The sequence below is a fragment of the Diceros bicornis genome, chromosome 19 (assembly GCF_020826845.1).
Source record: "Diceros bicornis minor isolate mBicDic1 chromosome 19, mDicBic1.mat.cur, whole genome shotgun sequence".
NCBI lineage: Eukaryota > Metazoa > Chordata > Mammalia > Perissodactyla > Rhinocerotidae > Diceros > Diceros bicornis.
The window spans coordinates 10,872,701-10,897,004 of NC_080758.1; the positions used below are offsets into that span (position 1 = coordinate 10,872,701).

The 24,304-nt window shown below is 49.6% G+C and overlaps 1 protein-coding gene across 2 annotated transcripts in view; it reads left to right on the plus strand.

The window, feature by feature from the left end:
• NFATC2 (nuclear factor of activated T cells 2) overlaps positions 1 to 24,304 on the plus strand; it is a 144,386-nt gene that overhangs the window by 92,341 nt on the left and 27,741 nt on the right. For both annotated transcript variants that reach the window (XM_058562461.1, XM_058562462.1), the window contains exons 7-9: positions 6,538 to 6,593; positions 6,969 to 7,095; positions 9,345 to 10,034. In XM_058562461.1, the coding sequence (XP_058418444.1) occupies positions 6,538 to 6,593; positions 6,969 to 7,095; positions 9,345 to 10,034 (873 nt within the window). The remainder of the gene's footprint in view (positions 1 to 6,537; positions 6,594 to 6,968; positions 7,096 to 9,344; positions 10,035 to 24,304) is intronic.

Sequence of the window (24,304 nt, forward strand, 5' to 3'; positions counted from 1 at the left end):
AGAAATTCCACTTTTTAATATAACAGGGACACGTTTCCGGGTCAGAAAATATGACCTTCCTTGTCCTAAGGACTGCCTGGTGTTCCTTTATCTAAGGTAGCTGATATTCCGTAGTGAGTATGGATGGCCCATAATTAATTCAGCCAGCCCCCCATCAGTGGATACTTTCTCTGTCCATTTTATTTATTCACAGTGAGAGATGTCATGCTATGAAATGAAATGAGAAACTGTGATGCCCACCAGAACCCTTGGGTCAGGATGGCCAGCCGATTCTTTCTCCCTAGAGTCAGACCTATGTGAGACATGAAATTCTAAATTAATAATGAAGGCAGTGCTCACTATGGGGTGGGCATTTTGCTAAGCATTTGATGTATAATCTCTATTTGAATTCTTGCCACAACTCTTTGAAGTCAGTAAATTAACGTTATTGTTTGCCTGTGAGGAAACTGAGGCACAGAGAGGGTAAGCTAGCACTCAGGGGCCACACAAGTAGCAAATGGTGATGACAGGACTTGACTTGGACAGAGTGACATCGGGCTGAGAGCCCCGCCAGCGTTCGTTGTGAATTCTGCTGCCTCCTGGGAGCTCAGTTCAGAGGGTGGGATTAGTGCGTTCTCTTGTGAAACCCGAGGACCTGTGCGCTGGGGGTTGTGGGGTGGGGGTGGAGGAGGAGCCCAGGAAAATGGCCTTGAGGTATTTTGCAAACCGCACACTTCCCTTAGAGACCAGCCCTCTTGAGAGTGTCTTCTACATGCTACATAGAATAGAGGACAGCCACGTCAGCGTTCACTTCCCGTTGGGGACTTGTTTGTTGAGAACTGAGGGCAGACCCCACGTGCGACGCGCAACCGGGCTGATTCCTGAAGCCCTTTGGGTGTCTGATGCCTGAGGATGCAAAGGGAGAAAAGAGGCCCCTGGCCTTGGTTCATGGTTTAGGTCTTGATTTCTCATTCCTGTGAGCTCTGTCTCTCTTTTTGAAAGTTGAGATAATGGGGAAAAGACCGATTTTTGAAAGGAAAGAAAATCAGGCACGACGCCACCTGTCTCACATAACACACATTGTTCCTTGGTAAATTCCCTCCAGCCCATGCGTGCAGGCAGAAGGATTTATAATTGCAATCAGAGAGTGTGGATTATTTTTTGATTAAAAAATGCTTGTGGTTTTTTTCAATATTAACACATTGTGGGATAGATGCAAAAAATGGAAAAGAAGACAATATTTAAATAATTTGTTGCCATTAGCCATAATAACAATACTCGCCAACGTCTGCCGAATGTTTCTGCTCTGCTGTGTGTCTATTATCTTGGAAAGAACCGTATGAGGTATGGATACTATGATTATCCTCGTATTTTGGATAAGAGGCAAAGAGAGGTAAAGCATATTATTCAAGCTCACAGAGCTAATTGGAGGCAAAATAGGGGTTCGAAGCTGGGTCTGTCTGCTCCAGAGTTTGAGGTATGTGGGAATAAAATGTAGAGCACTGTGGTGACACAGAGAGGGGACACAGAACATGCCCGAGAAGGCTGGGGTCTCCAGTAGACGTGTTACTGAAGGCCTGACATAGGACGCCAGAGTGAGCAGGCATTTCCTCCTAAACCCATGGCTTCTTTCCCGACCTGACATGGGGCTCTGGGAGCCGGCTGTGTGGAGGCCGCGCAGGCCCGGGATGTGGCCGCGGCTGCCTTACTGCAGAGGGCGTGCTGGGGAAGGGCTGCCTGCAGGTCCTGTTTGCTCTGGCTGCAGCCCAGAGAAGAGCGGGCGGGCAGGAGGAAGGGAGAGTTTTTAAGTGCAGGGCTGTACAGGGATGTCCCTCTGCAGCCCGTGCTAGGGAGGCCTGTGTGGACAGACTCTCAAAGGAGGCTGGGCCGTGTGGTGGCCGAGGGCCTCCTGGGCATGTGGTTCTGATTCTGAAGAAAAGAGAAGGTCTAGTCCTGGGAGCAAGGGTGCCCTCCAGGAGGAGGGAAAGCGAGATGGTTCCCTGTCCTGACAGGTGGCAGGGGGTCCTTGGTTTCGGGGGAGGGAGGGTGCAGCAGCAGAGTGGGACACTGACTGAGATGCCATCGGCTGGTGGCTTTTTCTGGCTAAAATGTCGTGCAGTCATGAGGAAAACATCAGGCACATCCCGACTGAGGGGTCTTCTGCAGACACCGGGCCACTTCTCCTCGAGATGTGGGAGGCAGTGCCCGTCTCTTTCTCTCAGAGGCCCGGGGGGGGGGCATGGAAAGTGAATGAGAGATGGGGGGCTGGGGCGGGGCAGTGTGGTGAAGTGGGGAGCACGGCGCTGTCAGAAGAGGCCGCCGTGGTCTGGTTCCCGTGTGGGTGCCCAGAATGGTCAGATCATCTGAATCTTTTTCAAGAGCAAAATCTGCATTGTTAGGTGAAATCTCATTTTGAAATGGCAGCAGCTAATTGAAAAACTGCCAAGCCGCAAAAAAGCCAGGTCTCTGGGGGTAAGGCCAATTGGCTTTAAAAAAAATTGTGGTAAAATACACATAACGTAATATTGATCATTTTAACCATTTGTAAGTGTATAATCCAGTGGCTTTAAATACATTCACAGTGTTGTGTAACCATCACCACTATCTATTTTTAGAATTTTTTACATTTTCTGAAACAGAAGCTCTGTCCCCATTAAACAATAACTCCCCACTCCCCACTCCCCTGAGCCCCTGGTAACCTGTATTCTTTCTGTCTCTATGAATTTGCCTCCTCTGTGTCCCTCATATAAGTGGGGTCATACAACATTTGTCCTTTTGTGTCTGGCTTATTTCACTTAGCATAACCTTTTCAAGTCCGTCCGTGTGGCAGCATAGATCAAAACTTGCTTCCCTGTTAAGGCTGAATAATATTGCATTTTATGTATAGACCGCCTTGCATTTATCTGTTCATCCGTTGATGGACACTTGGGTTGTTTCCACCCGATGGACCTCTGCTTTCTTTGAGGAAGCATTCTCCTGCCCTAGCAGCCACTTAGATTGTGACTATTACTTGTTGCAGGAATTTTAATTCTGATTGTGTCAACAGATGGCTGAGCACTGGGGTGTGGAATGAGGAAGAGTGGCCTCTGAGAATGTCCTAGAGAAGGGGGGAGGCAGTGAGAGAGGTGGCGGTGGGGGAGCTCAGGGTGTTACGGGAGCCTAGGGGGGACAAACTTAGTCTAAAACAGGAGACCGCAGCTGAGTCGTGGAGGACAAGCCTCCTGGAATGCCCGCCCGCCGCCCTTCGTTAACTTGGCGGAGAAGCCGCACGGGCGCGGGAGTCTGAAACTGCGTCATGTTGGCGGGATAAGGAAGGCAGGCTCTACAGTCAGGCTGCCTGGGCTCAGACCTGGCTTCCTGACCTGCTAGCTGTGTACCCTCAGATGGCGTCTGCAGGCACAGGGGAAGCAGGGAAGGGTTTGAGATGTGCGTGAACCTTTGTGGTGGATGTGACCCTAGAAATATCCCCCCTCTGTAGGGCCTTTCTCCAGCCTCCCAGGAAGTGGTTCATCTTATCTCTGCTTAATAACCTTGAGCTTCTCTCCTCGAAAGCTTCTCCTTCATTGTTGGCCTGTGCCAGTCATTGCTTAAGGACTGTGGTTTAATAACTATATCCACTGCCTGCCTTTGGACAACCCCCCTTCCTTTCCTGGGCCTCAGTTTCTCCATCTGCTGATGTTGGGCTGGCCCGTTTCTAAGGGTACTTACTCTCAAGCACCTGTGCACTAGAATTCTGTGGTTGTGGGTGGCTGGAGTTTTGTTTATGATGTACGCCCACCAGCGATGGAGAAAAGGGTAAAATTTGGGAGGAAGAGCTCCCTCCCATTTCTCTTGGGTCCCTAGACCAGGTGACACTCTTTTCATCAGCCCGCCATTTTGTATTCTCTGTGCTTCATCTCCCACTTGTTGGCAGGAGTCAAGGAAGAGGGCTGAGGGTGGAAGCCTTATGGACCCAGCTTAACACTCCTGATCATTTTTCCAGGTACTTCTCCCCATTTTCCCCCAATTATGAGACTTCAGAAAGTGGTTCTTTCTTTTCAAAGAGAGTGAAGCTCATACAGGGTAATGATCCAAATGAAGAGAACCATGGTACCGTTGGTGGCAGAGCTCAATTCAGCCAATGAGAGCCAAGGAGGGTCCCCCACCCGGACAGCAGCACATTATTGTCCATTTCCTTGATTAATTTATTACTTGATCTTCTGACTTAGGGCTCACGTTGCAGTTAGTGAATGAGAATGCACTTTTTTTTGTTTGTTTTGCCTGATTCTTTTTTTTTTTCTGCTGGCAAAGATTCACCCTGAGCTAACTTCTGTTGCCAATCTTTCTCTCTTTATTTTCCTTTTTTCCTCCCCAAAGCCCCAGTACATAGTTGTATCTTCTAGTCGTGGGTCCTTCTAGTTCTTCTATGTGGGCTGCGGCCACAGCATGGCAACTGACAGACAAGTGGTGTGGTTCTGCACCCGGGAACCGAACCCAGGCCAGTGAGGCAGAGTGCACCGAACTTTAACCACTAGGCCATCAGGACTGACTCAAGAATGCACTTTTTTTTTTTTTTTCTTTTCCCGCTGGGAAAGATTAGCCCTGAGCTAAAATCTGTGCCAGTCTTCCTCTATTTTGTACATGGGGCTCCTCTATCTTGTACGTGGGGCTCCGCCACAGCGTGGCTGACGAATGGTGGAGGTCTGCGCCTGGGATCCGAACCTGTGAACCCAGGCCACTGAAGTGGAACGCACCAGACTCAACCACTATGCCACCGGGCTGGCCCTGAGAGTGCACTTCTTAATGAGGACCCTCACCTGGCTTGTACCACCACCTGAGAGGGAAACACGTGTCTCAGTGGGGTGACCTCTGACCTGTCTTTGACAAAGAAATGAGGATTTTCTCTGACTGGTTCTGTCCAGGGCTTTGCACCCTGAAAGTACCCTGTCTTGATGACTGAACTTCAAATTCCTTGATGCCCATCCATCTCTCTTTTCTTGCTTCCTTCTGAGCAGTGGCTGATGTTAGCTTCTGGCTTTTTCTTGGCCCCATCAGTAGCCTTTGGAGCTGCTGACGCTTTTGAATGCTCAGACCTGAGATGTTTATTAGGCCCCTGCCGTGTGTTGGGTGTCGGGGAGATGGTGATGAATATAACTCGGGGCCTCCCACAGGGAGCTCACCCCACAGTGAGAGCCGGTACACTGATCACCTTTTCCTCTTCCCTTTCAACATAAGCCTGCGTCTCCCTTAGTCATTTTGGGCCTGGCACGGAAGAAGAGGGGTGTAAGGCAGAGACTTGCAGACTGACTTGTTACAGGGGGCTCGCTCTGGCGCATTGCTCGTTTGTTGTTAAGATCATCTAGATTGCATCAGGTTTGGAAGCAATCACAAGACTTTTATTAATTATTATTTTGGGAAATATGTTCTATACTAGGAAGTTCAAATAATACGTGGAAACCAGATTTCTGTAGGTGAAACTTAAGAGCCAAGATGAAATCTAACCTACCATAGAAGATGCCAGTAGTTGTGCTTAAAAAAGCGAGGGCAGCTCTTTGGCCAAATGTTGATCATGCTGCATACTCTAACCCACGTTGGAGAGTTATGCCACATGTGAGGAGATTAAAGGCTCTGAGAAGTCCTGCAGTAAAGAGACCCATTTGACTTTGACTCAGCATTTTCCAAATGCTTATTAGCTTGTAGAATTTGTTTCCCTTTCTCATAAACCCGTTTAACATTCTTCAGAGCCAGTGTTCCACAAAACACCCTGGAAACACTTGTGGAAATGATTTGTTTCAGCCGAAAACTGCCCAATGGCCAATGTAGGTGGACAGCAAAAGAAAGCTATTATTTGCAAATGCAGCGTTTTGCTTGGCCCAACTTGTTGGCTGCGAACTGGGGAATAGTGCTCTGCTCCAGGGAAGGAGACTTTGCTGTCGAGCACAACCTCTCGTCGCTTGTTGTAATGGGCTGTGTGAAATCCAGGCTGCCTGCTCACCAAAAGGTGGAGGGTGGGCTCCTGTGTTTCTCCCCTCTCCAGTGACCCACAAGCCAGGACATCGTTTAAGCCTCTTAGGACAGAATATGTAAGCCACCTGTGTTCTCAGACAGTCAACAAGGCATGTCTGGGACAACCAGTGATCCGTAATGGGGCTCCTGTGACAGTCTTGGCGTGTGCAGGACATTTTAGAAATAGTCTTTGGTTGAGCAAAGCACATGATAGAGTATAATGAATAACAATACTGCTTTTTTTTTTTTAAAGAAAGAAAGCTATACAGACATTCGGATATAGAGAAAAAAGATAATGATGGTGGGATGATGGGCAATTTCTATTTTTTTTTTCCTAATTTTCTATTGTTGCCCAGTTTCCATTGTCAACCTGCATTCCCTTTGCAAAAAGAAATATACATATATATAAATAAAAATACATATATGTCCAGATATACATATGTAACACAAACACACATACACACCTCACTGAAATGATATAATACAGAAACCAAGATAAGTTGGTGAGTTTTTGTCTTTCATCTTTGGTTTCTCATAGTTCCTTCAAAGTCTGTAATTTTTTAATTTTTCCAGATGGGCAGCAAATTTGGGAGATGGAGGCCACAGTGGATAAAGACAAGAGCCAGCCCGTAAGCACCCGTCCAGGATGACCGGACGCCCTGTCGTGTTTCCCGCCCACCTCCTTCGTGCTCTCTGTCCTCCTCCTTCCCTTCCTTCATAGAGTCCCAGTGCTTTGGGCCTAATGGGCTCTCAGTAGGTAATGAGTTGATGAATGAATTAAACATTTATTGAGCAGCAGGCCCACTGATTTGTAACTGTGACATCTTAAATAGAGTAAGTGGCAATTCTTTCTTTGCTGCGGCTGGAAAGTCAAGTGGCCCTGAAATGGAATTTTGCCTGTAAACATATGGAGCGTGCCTTTTAGATGGGCGGGCTCAACGTGCCTAGGGCCTTGGATAGGAGTTTAGACGTGGTCGCTGTTAACGACAACTCCTTCCTTCCAGAACATGCTTTTTGTGGAGATCCCCGAGTACCGGAACAAGCACATCCGCACGTCGGTGAAGGTGAACTTCTACGTCGTCAATGGGAAAAGGAAACGGAGCCAGCCTCAGCACTTTACCTACCACCCAGGTGAGGAGCTCTCCCTGTAGGCCCCCGTGCTGTGCAGAGGCAGCGAGTGAGGACACGTGAGGTCTGCTGCCGGCTGGGCGACCCTGGGCAGGTGACTCAACCTCTCTGAGCCTCAGTTTCCTCGTTTGTCAAATGGCACCTTCCCTGTAAGAGTTGCAGAAGTCACATGCTTAGCACAGTGTGCGGTAAGCTGATGTTGGCATCAGCTATTAATATTTTCCTCTGGGAGGGTGGAATTGGAGAGGCGCATGTAGACTTGTTCAACAGAAGGTTGCAAAGCTGATGCCTCCTGTCCCTGTTTGAGATTTGATCGTGATAGGGGTAGAAGGTGGATATACCCTGCTGACCCCACGCACAGCAGGTGGTCACCCTGTGGCTGAATGGAGTTACTGGGTGGGTAACCAGGCCAGGGGGTCTCGTTCCACAAAGTGCTACAGTCACAGGAAGGGCGACAAGAGCCAGTTTTCCTTCATTCATTTGTCCAGAAAATATCTGAGTGCCAGGCACCGTTCTCGGCCTGGAGACACAGCAGAGAAGACAGCAGATAAAACCCTCGCCCCGTGGAGCTGATGTCCTAACAGAGGGGATTCAGATAAAAGATAGTATTGACCGAAGGGGATTCAGAGAAGAGATAACGTTGACATCATTGATAAGTCGGATCACGATAAGGGCTACAGAAATAGGCTACAAATGTCCCACGGCTGAGACAGGCTTGCTGGCCACCTTCCCAGGATTGGAAACCTATAATCTGAGAATATCCCCCGGGGTATAATTTCCGTCCTGTGACAGTTTCACACCCAGCCTCGGGGCTGCTGGAAGGGTGAAACCGAGGGGAGGGTACTAGCAGCCCGGCCTCCGGGGGCTTGGCTTTGGTGGAGTACGTCCACAGGTTTGTGTGCCCCCTTGAGCGTTCTGCCATCCCAGGGCTGACGTGACATGCTATGAGTGGCAGTGGCCTAACGGGACCCCAAACTGTGGGAGAACATCTCTGGGAGGACCCTGGACTGCAGCCCGGCGATCTTCTCTAATGTTGAGGTCTTCAGTGATGTTTAATGGTGCTCTCTCCTCTCGTCTGTGGTAACGAGACTTCCCTGGCCGGGCAGTGGCAGTCCCTCGTCTGAGCACGGCCTGGGCGAGGACTCCGTCCCCCAGCTGCCCGGGGACTGAGATGACAGTCTCTGAATGGCGTCTTGAGAAATGATTTCGCGGTTGAAGTCAGAGCTGCGCTTTTGCTTCAGATCCTGAACCTCCCTTGCCTCCTCCAGCCCCCAACACTCGGCACCCTCCCCCCAGCTTGATTACAGTCCTGTCCCTGATTCATTCACTGCAGTGAAGAGAGGACCGATTCCTCAGCTCCTGGGACTGGTAATGTTTTAGTAAAGGGTATCAGAGAAGTAGAAATGCTGGCGACTGTCCTGGGTAGGGAGAGAGGAACGTTAACCACAACACTAATAGTAATAATAGTGAGATAATAATAGCAGCAGCAGCAAGCCTTGAGCATTTGCTGTCTGCCAGTCTCTGCGCTGAGCGCCTTGCACACTTATCTCATTTCATCCTCCCAACAACCCCATGGGGAGTATGCTTCTCACTGCCAGGTAACAGATGGGGAAACTGAGGTCCAAGCCAGCAGGTCTCATTTCCCCAAATTACTACAGAACTACGGAGGGTGATAGTCCCCATTTGGTCTTCTTTTGTCCGGAAAATATCAGAGTGCCAATTAAGTGCCAGGTACTGTTGTAGGCCCTGGGGACCCAGCACTGAACAGAACACACACAAAAATCCTCCCTTTGAGGAGCTGACATTCTACTGGGGGTGTTCATGTAGTAAGTGAGCACATAAAATATACAGACTATTTCAGATGGTGGTAAGTGTTATGGAGGACACAAGCAGGGAAGGGGGACAGGGGCTGCTAGGGTGGGGCGGTGGGTCGTAATTTTGAATCGAGCATTCTTTTCTGAGCTCCCCTCCCTGGGAAAAAAGGCTGCAGAGGTCCAGGGCTGAGACAGACCTACCAGCCGCCTTTCCACTATTGGAGAGACCCATAGTTCGAGATCATCGCCCAGGGTAAAATTTCTGACCTAAGACAATTGCCCGGGAATCCTCTTGCCCGAGGCTAATAAATGACAGAGGTCAACTGTTTGACGCCTGCCATTTGGACTCCCAAGGCCGTGTTCCCGACCGCTGTTGGCTAATCCTCTGTGCACACCTCACTAAGAGTGGTGCACCCCTGTGCTTTTCTCTTCTCACAGTCCCAGCCATCAAGACAGAGCCCACCGATGAATATGACCCCACCTTGATCTGCAGCCCCGCCCACGGGGGCCTGGGGAGCCAGCCTTACTACCCACAGCATCCGATGGTGGCCGAGTCGCCCTCCTGCCTCGTGGCCACCATGGCTCCCTGCCAGCAGTTCCGCTCAGGGCTCTCCTCCCCTGACGCCCGCTACCAGCAGCAGAACCCAGCGGCCGTCCTCTACCAGCGGAGCAAGAGCCTGAGCCCCAGCCTGCTGGGTTACCAGCAGCCGGCCCTCATGGCCGCCCCCCTGTCCCTCGCGGACGCCCACCGCTCCGTGCTGGTGCACGCTGGCTCCCAGGGCCAGAGCCCGGCCGTGCTCCACTCCTCTCCGGCCAACCAGCAGGCCTCGCCGGTCATCCACTACTCGCCCACCAGCCAGCAGCTGCGCTGCGGAAGCCACCAGGAGTTCCAGCACATCATGTACTGCGAGAATTTTGGCCCCGGCACCGCCAGGCCCGGCCCGCCCCCCGGCGGCCAAGGTCAGAGGCTGAGCCCCGGGGCCTACCCCACGGTCATTCAGCAGCAGAATGCCACAAGCCAAAGAGCCGCCAAAAACGGACCCCCGGTCACTGACCAAAAGGAAGTATTACCCGCGGGAGTGACCATTAAGCAGGAGCAGAACTTGGACCAGACCTACTTGGATGATGGTAAGAGGCTTGTTTTTCTCCTTGCCCGTAAGGACAGTGCCCCCCACCCCCAGCAAGTTGACTGCATGGCCTGGGTGTCCTCTTCACCCCTTTGGGCCTCAGCGTCCCCCTCTTTAATTTAAGGGGGTTGAATAAGATAACCTCGAAGGCCTCCCCCTACTGTGTGCGTGAGTCATTTCCAGTGGGAGTTTGGGGGTGAGCTGTAAGAGTTTTAGTTGCGTCCCTACAGCCATCGCAACAGAGAGAGCAAATGAGGGCGGTTCTGGCCATGGGAGTGTCCCCTGGTCATGAACTGGGTCAGTTTCACTGCTTCCACTCTCTTTCCATTTGCCAAATTTAGACCAAGGAGAGGAAAACAGAAAGGAAGGAAAGCTAACCTCTTATTCCTGTAGAGAAAAAAAATCCCACTCTATAGCCCTCTTGTGTGCATTTGGGGGAGGGCGTGGAGAGAAGGGAAGGAGAAAGCTCATTGAAAAGTGGCTGTAAGAGAACGGAGCATGAATGGGGGCTTGCGGGCAGGCTGCGGGCATAGCTCTGCCATGTGCTTACGGAACAGAGGCGCATTGATGGGAGGGGAACAGTGGGCTTCCGTTGTGGTGAGCCCAGCTGATGGGGTGGCTGGGCCAAGGAGAAGATGCAGAGGAGGCTCCGTGTGAGTCTGTAGGTGCCCGAGTTTGTTGGCGGGCCCCCGCTGTAGGGTCGTCTTGTGAGTGGCTCTGCACGTGACACTGGTCTGTGATCTCAGGGAGGAAGGGCCAGTGGAGTTGGCAGGACTCACCTGGGATTAGCCAGGTGCAGGCTGAAGGACAGAGAGGGCGGGGCAGGCAGAGCAGCCGTCCCCTGGGGGCCCCAGGAAAAGAATACAGGCGGTTTGAGTTTCTTATGGGAGAAGGGAAACCTACACCGTTGGCTGCCATCCACAGCTCCAGCCTCCCGTTTTACAGCCAGTAGCATCTGATGTACCCTGAAACCTCAATTATTTAGGAAAATTTACTCTCAGGAACCCAGCCAGGGAGGACGAAGTAAGGCACAAAGCTTTAAAATGGCCACAAGTTACCATAAAGACCAAGTACTAAATATCAGACACTTGAGTGGCGGGAATCCCTGGGTGCTTACTCAGGCACTAGTGACTTTTACTTTACGCAAAGTTACGATGATCTGGGTTATCTGGGGGCTCTGTGACTTCCAGTAGTTTCCACGTCCTCTGTCTAGTAAAACTGCTGATCAAAAACTTCCCCCAAATGCATCCAGTGAGGCTCTCTAGGGCCACATGGTGTAGGGTCACGCCGCCCCACAGCCTTACAAGGCCGACCTCCAGGATCGCTGCATTAATAATTGATCTGTCTAATCCTGAATAATCAAACACAGGTTGCGTTAGGGTCACCGTGCTCGGTTGTAAAAGGTAAGACCCACGTGCAAGCTATTCTTGAACAATTTACACCCCAAATGGTTAAGATGAAGTTTTGGCGCGTATTTGAAAGGGGGTTATCACATGGGAAATTCAGCTAACGCAGGGAGCCTAGTGCGAGCAGATAAATGCAACATGGCCGTAACCAGAGCCCTCTCCACGTGCACGCTTGGGATGTGTCGGGGCTGAGGCACTTCATAAATAAATGATGCCGGCACGGGCAGGTACCTTTCCCCAGCTGACTCTGTGTCTGGTGTAGGTTTAGTGTCCAGAGTGAGAAATGAGCCGGCCCCTCCCGCCCCGCCCGTCAGGAGTTAGTGTGTGCCCTGGCTCCCCGTCGGTATCCAAGTGGTCGTGAGGAACCTTCCAGTGTCTGAGTGTCGTTTGTAGCCCCAGACCCCCAGAGCCTTCCCTGTTTTCACAGAAGCCACTGTTATGGAGAAAGCAACCGAGAGTGGAGACTCTTCTGGCCTCCTACGTATCTTTCTGAGCAAGGCAGGTTCAGAGTCTTGGTGAGGGTGAGCTCCCCGCAGGTCCGTAATGTGAGCCAGCTGAGGAGGTCTCAGAGAGCTGAGTGCAGTGAAATTTCTTCTCCTGATGGAGCCTTCCTTCAGTACGCTCTGCACAAGCCCAGTTCCAGGGGATTTTAGGAGGTATTCTCTGAAGTGAGGGTTCCATGGCTTAAAAAGGTGAAAAAACTTAGTAAAACCAAGTTTTTAAAAAACTTCTTTACTGCGGGACTTTTCAGAGCCTTTATGTGCTAGTGGACATTATCAATCTCTAGAATGAGGGATGTAGCACTTCCCAAAATTACTCCATCACAGACAGGAGAGTGACAACTCCCAGGGGTGCTGTTTCCGTTATATTTTATTGTGCTCTCTGTGAGGGGAGCCCCTGCAGCATGGCAGGCCTGGAACCCCATCCCCCAATATCTGGGAGAAATAACATGAAGGAATCTCAGAGTTCAGAAGCCCAGCACTACCCCATCCCAGATGCCTTGTTCAGGCTTCTCCATTCTTGGGCTTCACGTTCCTGGGGCCAGATCATGACAGGGCAGTAGAATACTTTCTACCCACGTGGCCCCCAAAAGGCAGCAGTGTGGCTGCTGGTTAGATGTCCAGTGCTTTGCCAGCGTTGTCCCCAAAGTTCTGCCCAACCCGAGAACCCTCCGATGGGGAGATGCCCAGGTGGCCTGTTGTGCCCAGTCGTCAGCCCCAGACTGCACCACCGCTGTAGCCACAGGAAGAGAGGGGTGAGGTTTTGTCCTCTAATTGCTGGGAGTTCAGATTCCTCCCATGGAACATTCTCAGATTCCACTGTTGGCTTTACAGGTGTGGGATTCAGACTTCTCAGCTTGTTGTTTTGTGTGTATTTCTGACAGGTAAACTGGAAATCCCTGGGTGTCATGTCTCTGGTCTGGTTGGGAGACACCCTAGCTTTGTAAGGTCCTTTTCTCTCTTTCGATGAGTACTCAGAGGGGGTCTCCCCCGCAGACTACATATCTGGTTGCACAACCTCCAGCAGAATGTGCTTCCAGTGTGTGGTGCTTCTCGTGTGCCGGTCACTGGCCTGGGGATTTTGGCAAAGTGGACATTCCTTGGAAACTTTGTGAGAGCTGGGCTTAAGTGTTTCGAGGGTCAAGGGAAGGTTCCGCAGCTGCGACAGGAAGGGGTCACCAGTGGACTCGGGTCCACATGCAGACGAATCATCTTTGAAGTTGGCCCCGCCGCTGGACTGCCCCCGGGAGCCCCCGTGTTCGGTTTTCCTTCCCTGACCCTTAGCTGACGACCCGGAGCGTCTTGTCTGGGCGTCCCACCTGGCTGCATCGTGTGACTGCTGCTTTACATCTCTCCTGTTCCCAAACTGCATTCCTGCACACAGACGCTGTCTGTCTTGGCCCCATTTTTCTCTTGGAACTCCAAAATGCAGCTTCTACTTTCCCCACTCCAAGGACTGGAGACACTTTCAAAAAATCTCTTTTCGAACTAGCAAAATAAGTGATATTCCAGGACAAAAATGTATCCTCACTGCTCTCCTTGTGTTCCTCCACCCCCCAACCCTCCGGCTCAGGCACTTTTTCACAGCTCTCCTGAAATGTGTGCTCTGCGCACACTCTCATGCATTTTATCTCTGCTCCCTTGTCCCCTTCTGGAACTAGTTTCTTATTCTAAAGCCCCAGGTTGTACCTGGGAAGCACCAGCAGCCCCCAGCAGTAGCCGGATCCTGTGAATGAACTCTTCTCTCCCTGCCTTCCTGCCTCCACTCCTCTCTCCCTCTCCCTCCTGACCCTCCCTCCCTCCCTCCTTCCTTCCCTCCCTCCCTCCCTCCCCAGCCCTCCCCCCGCCGCACAGGTGTGTACTGGTTGCCTCCTCTGCGCCAGGCACTGTCCTGTCCTGGGCCTCAGGGATATACTGGTGAACAGTCCAAGTCCTTGCTCTCGTGGGCAAGGGAGATAGACAGCAGCGTGTAAGGGAATAATACGCATATTTCAGATGGCCATGAAAAGCCACGAGGGAAATTACACAACGTTAGGAGCTAGAGCGTGGCTGGACGGGGTAGTCTTGGCCCCCTCAGACCAAGCGCATAGAAAGGCCGCTCTGAGGAGGTGGGCTTCGGGAAGATCTGGGGGAAGGGTGTTCCAGGGAGAGGGAACAGCAGATGGCAGAGGCTAGGAGGTCAGAGGAGTGGGCTAACCTTGGCAGGTTTTTGGCAGCAGTGCGATTTGGTTTACCTTTTGAAAAGATCACTCTGGCTGTGTTGGGAAAATGGACTGTAGGGAGGCAAGAGTTGGAGACAAGGAGTTTACTTCGTTTCAGACAAAGCTGGAGATGGAGAACGTGAATCCCACCCAGGAACCTTACAGAGGGAGGAGTGGCGCATTTGACCAAGGGCTCTGCCTTATGCGCGCTGTCTTGTTAGTGCGATTCTTTAAAATGTAACTGGAATTGTCAAGATGTGATTAGTTCACAATAGTTCTTACCACTTCCGTTGCCTAGAATGAAGGGCGGCGGCCCCCTCACTGCCCAGGGCACCTGGATCGAGCAGGTGGGGAGTGTTTGTGCTGCGCAGGCCTGAGCGACGGGAGGGATTCAGAGGGGACTCTCGCCAGGGGCTCTTGTGACACCGTCTCCGCAGAACTGGGGTTCTCAGGTCATCAGGCAGCTCCGCAGGCTCTGGGGCAGCGAGTCTACACCGGTTGCCTCGAGATTCAGCCACAGACCAGAGGACTGAGGGACGGGATGAGGCCTGGGACTCAAAGGAGATCCTCAGTGCCCATCTGGAATTGTCTTGAGGACAAAGGATGTGGTCTCAGTGATGGCCAGAGCCTCTGCCAGCGGCTCGTAAGGATGGCTGATGGGGGGGTGTGTGTGCTTGTATACGTAGGAAGAGCACACACCAATCTACTCATGTTTGAATCTGCCTCTCTGTTCTCGTGAACTACTTAAAATCAATTTATTGAAATACATTAAATAAATTTGAATATTTCTTTAAGTATATTTAAATATTGAAATACATGCACGTTCAGAAGTCAATAGTTGCTCTGAATTTCACCAGGTGGGCCACCCGTGTCATTACCACCTGGCCATGCATGACATAGAATCTTGTTGGCACCCCAGCAGCCCCCATATGTCCCCTTCTGTCCTCTCCATGAAAGTAGCCACTCTCCTGCCTTCTAACCCCAGAGATTCGTTTTCCCTGTTTGTGCAGACAGAAGTCGTATAGTGGTGCTCTTTTCTGTCTGGCTTCCTTCCATCAACCACAAGCTTGTGAGCTTCGGCGATACTGTTGGGTGTAGTTGAGGTTCATTCGTTTGTTGTCCTGGATCATTGCACTACAGTGCAATAGCACAATAGCCTACAGTCTCTGCATCCATGCTCCTGGTGATGGGCATTTGAGTTGTTTCCAATTTTATGAGTACAACCTCTGAGAACATTCCCGAGCTCTTCTTTGGGCGCCCACGCGTAAGGTCAGGAGTGGAGCCCCCACCAGATCGTGTTGCACAGTGGTTGTACCAGTTTGTACGCCCACCACAGTGCATGGGAGTTGTGTGAGGTAGTTTTGAGTGTAGCTCATTTGATATCTTCTGACCTTGGGACCTACCCTCACTTCCAATGAATGTGCCTAGTTATGGGGGATCCGGGCTGCAGACTCCGGGGGCAGCAAGCTGTTTGGGTGTCAGCTGCTCTGATCCCTGGTCAGGCCAGCTGCCTCAACTCTCTGGGTCTCTGATTTCTCACCCGTGAAGACTATACCTCCTGCTCAGATGCTCCAGCTGCCAAAGATGCAATGAGATCTGAACCTGGGGCTGCCGGCAAAGGGCATGAGGCTCCTTCGAGTCGTTCAGCAATTAATATTGGCTCCGTTACTAACAATAACGACGATCCTCACAGCCCTGCTTCCCTTCAAGTTTCTCGTGGTGCTTTCTCCAGACTTAGCTTTATTTTGCCCACTTAAAGACTCTGGCCTTTTGTGTTTGACAAGAATACTCTCCATGAAAGACAAGTAGGAAAAAGCCCCAGAGAGAGAGCTGGTCTGTGACTCACAGGGGCTGGTTTTCAGGCAGCAAGGAAGCAGTGAGTTGTTCTCTTCACCTCGGGGCCGGAGCCGTCCTAAGTTTCATTTCCCTCCTGGCCAGCTCTCTTCCTGCCCAGTGACAGAACACGGAGGTTCAAATGAGCACGGCTGACCTCGCCCACGAAGGTTATGTGGCAGCGAGTGGCTTTCTCTCTACCCTTGGAAGAGCCACCTGGGCACATTGGGAAGAGCCGACCACACCACGTGGAATTCTCCCTGGACGTGGCTGCCTTGGGCGGCCGGGCAGCACGGAGCCACAGGGTCAGCCCCACTGTGTAGACTGTGTGCAGTGCCTGGGCTGCCTCACGCATTCTCTTGTTTCCGTTTGGTCTTGTTTTAATCTTCCCAGTTCTCAGTATTTACTCGCCATGTCTCAGTGGCTTTGAGTGTTGGCCCCACCACTTACTTGGGAACTTGGGCAAGTTACCAGCCTCTCTGTGCCTCTGTTTCCCCATCTGTAGAGTGGAGATGATCCTGGCTCCTCCCTCATGGGACTGTGCTGAGAACGAAATGTTATTGCATGTCATACCTTTAGAACAGGGCTTGGCACAGAGTGATTCTTGATAAGTGTTAGCTGCTATTTTTGTTTATTTATGATTTAATTGACTTGACTTCTTATAGGACATAGGTCACATTTTTAAAAATACATTTGTATAAGAGAATAAAAAATTGGCTATTCTGGTCTTTGGGGATGGGAAAGACCCCTTATGTCCTGTCTCTTCCATGTGGGCAGAGGGATGGGGCAGAGCCCCAGGGCACGAGCTCAAGGTTCCCTTCCCAAGCTTCCTTCGGGGACCCTGGGATGTAAACCTGTACGAGGGAGATGGTGCCCTCGGCCCAGGGGCAGCTGGGAAGTCCCAGTAGCGTGTCCTCTCCTGGGCTCCCCTGGCGGAGGGTGGACCAGTGGCCCAGGTTTTGCCAGTTGTGCCATTGACAGAGGGGCAAGATGTCCTTTTAAAAGGCTGTGCTTTGTCTGGCAGCTGGATGTGCCCGTGTGTGAGAAACAGGCCAGGGAAGAATGGACAGAGGGACGCACCCTCCAAGACGCAGGAAGGGGGAAAGGAACCGAGGGTAAAAAAGCGTTCTGTGACTGGCACGGCTTTGTTCTGCAGGTCAGGAATCTTTAATTGGGGCCACTTGGTGCCCACGGCAAGCCTTTGACAAAGCAGCTCCTGTTTGGCGAGGCGTGCGAAGCCCACGGACGGCCTGGCTGCTGCTGAGAGCAGCCCATGTGCCTGGCTGCTGTATCGGCCCCACAAGGGCCGGGCCTCCTGGCAGCCTCCCTGGGGACGGTGGCGCCCACAGAGGGTGACACGCAGGGCTTCTCTATTCTGCTGAGAACTGAACAAAACGGTTGCCTGGCGGAGCAGCCCTGAGGCTGTGGGCACCTGAGAGCCCAATTCGGGCGGTGTAGTGTGGGGCCGTGCAGGATGCCAGAAACCGCCAATGCCAACTTTAATTCACCCGGCTGCCTTTAGTGGGCGCCAACGAGGCCATGCCCCTGGGAGGGCTTTGGTCAGTATTCTTTTTAAAGTTCATTTAAAAATATTTACATTTTATATAGGCAATATATTCGCATGCTCAAAAAACAATTTTTATAGATATCCAGCAAAAGTCTTGCTCCCATTTCTGCCCTGCCCCCCGAAAGTAGTTTTTCTGGAGACTTCTGGAGCAGTATTTCTCAACCTTTTTTCTATTATTGCCACCCTTTCCACTCAGGCTCCTTGTCAGACAATTTTTTCGTAATCACTGCCTCCAGGAAACATCAGTGCCACAGATATACTGTATATCTGTTTATGGACCATGGCCCTTGGCAGAGCCTCAAACCATTGTGATATGTAAGATTTTTTCATCCCCTAAGAACCAATTTCACCCCTGGGGTGGCATCATCCCCCTTGGGAATGCACATTATAGAGTTTCTTTATAGAATCGTGAGCAGATGCAAATATATATCCCTATTTTCCCCTTCCTTCTATAAAACATAGTGACACACACACACAAGTCCCCGTGGTTGGGGACTTGGTGTCTCTTGTATGAGCAGCACTTGTACATCTGTCTGTCACTCCGTGAATGGGCAAGTCTGTCAGGGGCCATTTCTCAGGAATGGGGTGGCTGGTCCAAGGGTCCACCTCGAATTGGGGCCCATCGGGGGTAGAGTTTCTGGGTTGTCCTGCCTGGCTGTCAGTCTGGCCTCACCACTTCACTCTTCTGTGACCTTGGGCCAGTCTGTTATGGTAGTGGCCCCAACTCTGAGGGTTAGTGCGATGGAAATGGGGGCTTCCTGGTAAGGAAGGACTTGGACCTGTACTAGGCCTGCATGGACGTGCACAGTAGTTATGCTGTTCCTCCACCACCACCAATATCATCATCATCATCAGTTCTGAGCCACTGCTATGGTCTGAATGTTTGTGTCCCCCCCCGCCCCCCAAATTCATATATTGGGACCTAACCCCCAGTGTGATGGTATTAGGAGGTGGGGCCTTTGGAGGTGATTAGGTCATGAGGGTGGAGCCCTTATGAATGGAGTTAGTGCCCTTATAAAAGAGACCCGATGGAGCTCCCTGGGTTCCTTCCTCCTTGTGACATAGTGAGAAGACAGCCGTCTAGGAGCGAGTGTCCGAATCTGCCAGTGCCTTGATCTTGGACTTCTCAGCCACCAGAACTGTGAGAAATAATGTTTGTTGTTTATAAGCTACCCAGTGGCTGTTCCGTTACAGGAGCCCAAACAGACTAAGACAGCTGTGCAGGCGGTAGGGGCAGAGCTGGGCTTTGAAGAAGAGCCCAGAGGCTGACTTGTAACCTGTGTCCTTGTCACCCTGCTAAGCTACTTCTTCCTAATTTAGCAAAGGACAGTTAGAGTCTCACTAGAAAATTCCAAAGTCCAGAAAACTGCTTGACCAGAAACGAGCCCACAAAATTTGCAAGAGCGACTGTTTGAAGGTCGCTTAATTGAGCTAGTAGCAGGTCTGAGTCCCTCTCCCAGGGGAGTGAGCCTCGTATAGGTATCTGTCCCTTGGGGCATCTTTACTTTGCCTCTCTTGATGTCGCCCTACCTTTTAAGAACCTCAGCTTTCTAGCTGTGCCATTTAGCTGTGCCTTCACCCCAGATGATATGTACTTTGCATCGCTGGCTTATGTGAATATAGGGAGCCACCTTCCAGCTGACTCCAGACCAGGAAGTGCTCGGCCATCTTTGTGAAATTCTGCAAAGCAGATGTTTCCAAAGGAATGTGCTCTTGCATTTCGAGGTCAAAAGCTACCAAACCACAAGAAAGTCTGTTCTCAGACTTGCTGTCCACTGGGCGTGCATTCCAGAGCAGCATCTGACCCACAAGAGCAGACAGGACCCAATAAAGAGGGCCAAGAGAGACATCGTTTGGTGTCATCTGAGGGCCCCGGTCATCTACCAAAACCGGAACTTTTAACTATTCTGAGTCATTTGTGCTGCATTTAATTTCCACCTCCAATGAGGTTATTCTCGTGTGGTAACAAGTGAATATCCTTGCGAAGGAATGAGGTGATCAGTTAGGCAAGATTTCTGGTAGGTCAGCCTCCAGATCTCTGTTTAACGGTCCTCCTGTACTTTCATTCTTACTAGCAGGGTGCAGAGGCTGGCCTCACCACCTCCCTTAGTGAGCATCCTGGATGTGCCGGAGGCTTTGCTCATTTCTGGACGACGCAGCAACTCAGGGTGGTCACTGTGAACGTCACTTCATGCAGGACTGTGGTTGTGACAGCTCTTCACTTATCCCGGGCCATAACCTAAGATAATCCAGAATTTTTGTGTTAAAAAATACGTAACTTCCCAATATTAGCTCTCGCTATCATTTGTTTCTCTCTAGAAAAGTAGAACTTGAAAAGCAATTTAGTTACTTGAGGCTATGAATTAGATGAGGGGCAGTTCATCAAATCTTATTTTAATACTAGCCTTTTCTCTGTACTCCCTCCCTTCTCCCCCAGCAATAAACACATATCAGATAAATAGTAAAGCTTTATTTTCCCCCCAAAAAAGCCCTTCTTTTGTGAGATTGTCCTGGTTTTACTCTATTCCATAGAATTGAGAATTGGATGCATCTTGTCTTCTGTGGCCTTCGAGTATAGTTCTTTTCTTGCTCTGGGCCTATTCAACTTTATTTTAGTACCAATTTTCTTTTACTTTTCACTCTTTCAGAAAAAAAGAGGGCCTTTGTTCTCGCAGAATGATGAAACCATTTCTCTGGCTCTTCTCCACTGCATTCTTGACACCTCTTTAATTTGTTGCTGACCTGGGGTCTGGTTAAGCTGAGACTGTCTATAAATGCAGGGTTGGGCCTGTTTTGCCCATCGAGGATGTGACGAGCCTTTCTCTGGGTGAAGTCAGAGGCAAACAGGGTTGGGTTTGAAGGAGTCTGTTCTGGTCCTCAGCAACCGATCCTGCCACTTTCAGGTTTCAGGATGACATCTGCCTCATCCCTTTAAACTGCCATGAAATCAAATCTCTGGCCAGGCACCCGAAGTGGAGAGCTCCCTGAGCTCCACTGAGTGGAGAGCTCATTTAACAATGAGCGTTGAGCACCCCAACTTGATTTTATGACGGGATTGTCTCTTGCAAGCGATTTGCACTGAAGTCCCGGGCATTCTGCAAACCTACAAATGGGTTTCATCTGAAGCCTGTTAGTTCCACCATCCCAAGAAAGTTGAAAGGACACTCCCTGGTTGTTAGTTTCCAAAAGTCTGGACAGAGTGGAGGTTCTGTTGCATAAGCCGACTACGTGGAGAACGCCTTTGAAATGTTCTGCAGCCGGTTCTTATAGATTTCTGGAAGTCGATGGTGTCTTTTGAATTCTCAGCTTTATTGGATGCCTAAAAAAGAATTGACCCAAAGTTGATTAATGCACCCTTTCACTTCTTACAGACGGATTGAGTTGTGGTCTGCTTCAATACTTGGAACAGGGGCAGCCAACTGGTGTTCCACAGGCTGCGTTTAGCCTGCAGATATTTTGTTTGGCCCACACAGTATTTAAAAAAATGTTTGGATTAGATGCCAACGTTTAAAAACGAGGAGATTGCATATAAAAATACAGATTTCCAGCTTTCCTTGGAAAATCTGAGGATCTGGCCACCCTGGGCCCCACATTCTGCATGGTGGCTACCTGAAGTCAAAGTCAAGGTTGGCGCAGTGTGGAGAGCACCTCCTTTAGACAGAGCATGCACTTGCCCTTGTCCATAGCCCCCGGCACTCCCTCTCGTCTCCTGAAGATGGATGGTGTGTCCACTGTTAGTTACCGTCATGCTTGTGTTACTATTCCTCTTATACATGCTGGCTTCTCTCAGTCAAGCTGGACCTGTTGGGCATTTGCATTTGGGGCTCCTCGTCTGGAAGTTCCCCTCACGTCTGGAGTTGCCTAACCCAGGACCTGGAGCTCAGTGGGGACTTTGGAGGTCTTAGCTCCTCTGTCTTTCTTCCTTCCCCTTCCTTGTGGCTAGGAGCAAGATTTTAAAAAACTTTTTGTGAAATGTTTTGAATGTATATAAATATTGAGTAGCACACTGCGCCCACGTACCCACCACTCAGCTTCAACTGTTACCAACTCATGGCCAATCTGATTTCTTCTCTACCTCCATTATCTGCCACCTCCATTTCATAGTAATAATTTGAAACAAATCCTAGACATCAAAAATCCTAGATAAAACCATATCATTTCATGTGTAAATATTCAGTATGTATCTCTAAAAGAAAAGGATTCTGAAAATACTCATAATACCATTAGCACGCATGAAACAACAAAAATTCCTTACTATCATGAAGTATGCAGTATTTAAACTTCCAGTTGTCTCATACATATCATAAAGGTATTTTCTTCTTCGTTTTTTAAATTATTTTATAGTTTGTTTGAATCAGGATTCAGACCAGGCCCACACACTGCAAGTGACTGCCTGGTTTCTAAGTGTGTTTTAATCTAGAAGATCCCCCTCTAGATTAAATAGTAGAACCTTCTTTTGGTTTTATTATTATTTTGCAATTTATTTGTTGGAAAACCAGGTTGTTTATCCTATAAAATTCCTCACAGTCTGGCTTTTTCCGGTGAGTTCCCCACGGTGAGGTTGAGCATGTTCCTCTGTCCTCCGTATTTCCTGTAAATTGGCAGTCGATTCTAGAGGCTTAATTGATTCAGGTTCGATTGTTTTGGGCAAGTCTGTTTCATAGGTGGTGGCGTATCCTTCTGTCAGGAAGCGCGTGAGGTCAGGTTGCTTCTCTTTTGGTGATGTTAGCAGTTGTTAATGTCAGTGCCTATTAATGGAGACTAGCTCCATTAACTCAGGGGGGCATTGATTACAAAATGGTGATATTCTATTCTAATTCTGTCTCCCCTTCCTCTTCTGTTAGCTGGAAAACTTCTATAAAGAGAAACTTCCCTTCATCAACAATGGTAGAATTCATATAGGAAAAGCAGGATGAATGCTTGATTCTTTCCCTTTATTTACCAGTTTTTAAAATAATGGGTTGGTTCATTAACATCCTCCCATGGTGATCAATTAGGGGTTTCTCTTTGGTACCATTATACACATAAATTTAAGCATCAATGATGTTTTAAGATTTTAATGGGCTTTTTTTGGTAGTTCCTTTTTGTCCTTATCATTTGATGGATCTAAATAATGTGACTTCCTCTCCTTTCTTTCTCTGGCTTAGTCGTGTGCTCAGATAGTCTGAGGCATCAGGGAGGAAAGAATCCTGCATGTAGACTAAGGGTTATATCCCCTACGTGTGTGAAGGGGAAATCATAAAATAGTCTTGAGTGCCAGCTGGCTGAGATAGTCCTTGTATTAGATGATCCTCGCAAAGATTAAGGAGTCTTTAATTTCTGATTTCAGAACAGTTACAGTTTGCAGGGCAGGGGAAGGTTAGGTATTGATTAGGATATAGAGTATAGAGGGCTGCTGTTGTTACTAAACCAGGCTCGTTTTGCCTGCCACACAGCCTGCCAATCACCGAGATGATGAGTTTTACAGCAGAGAAAGGATTTATTCACAAGGCAGCCAAGCGAGGAGATGGGAGAACAAGTCTCAAATCTGCCTCCCCAAAAATGGGGATTAGGGGTATCTATGGGATAAAGGGGGAGGGTGGTCTGAAGTATGGGGATAGATGATTGAAGGAAAGGAAAAGTGAGGTAAGTGATGATCTGCACAAGTGTGGTCAAGCTTCGTGGCTCTTCACGGGACACGTGTTCACAAAATGGTGGCATTAGCATGATCTGAGGGTAGAGTTTTCAGCCCCCCGATGTCAAACGGTCACCTATCGGACACTCGCACAGGCCCAATTGATGGGTCTGTGGTCTCAACTGGCCTGAACCGGATGAGGAGTTGACTCTCAGTTCCTGAAAAACAACTTAAGCCCCTGTTACCATGGTGACCCAAGTGTCAGAGATGTTATTGATAAGGAAGCTAGTGGGAGTCTGATAATACATTGCTTATCTACATGACTTTTAAGAATAATCGTTAATGGCTATCTGGCCACCACTTTCACTGTAACCGAAACCCAAAGTAACAGTGGCTTAAACAGGATAGATGATTTCTTTCTCATGTAACAGCACAGCAGTCTCATGCATAAGCAGTCCGGGGCTGGGATGCTGGCCCCGTGGTGCCAGGACTGGGCTCTTTCTGTCTTATCACTCCACCATTCTTAGGATGGTACCCTCATCTGCACTGTCCAGGATGGCTTCAGGATGGGAGCAGGGGGTAGGAGAAAGGAGGTAGGAGAGCCTGCCCCTTCCCTTTAAGGGCATAACCTGGAAATCGTGTATATCCCTTCATCTGATACCTCATTGGCCAGAGCCTTGTCATGTGACCACACTGAGCTGCAAAGAAGGCTGGGAAATGTAGTTTTTAATATTTACATTGCCCAGCCATGTGCAGAGCTAAGATCTGTTTCTGTGAAGGACAAGGAGAATGGATTTTGGGTCTCTGCACAGGAAGCATGATCATAATGGGAAAGTAGCTCCAAAAGGAGGTTGGATATTTTGTATTGTTTAATATTCTTAGGAGTTTCTTCATCTACGCCACAAATGTTTGTTGAATGCCTCCCATGTGCCAAGTGCAATTTTTAGGTCCTGAGGACACAGCGGTCCACGAAGTAGATGGAGTGCCTGCCTTCGTGGAGCTCCCCTCCTTGTTGGGGAACCAAACAAACTAATAAATATGTATTATAATGTCAGGTGGTAGTGAAGAAAATCTGAAACAGAATGAGGGAAGAGGCCTTAAATGTCCAGTTATTGCTGATTCCCCCCAAATTCACAAAGCTCTTCTCCTC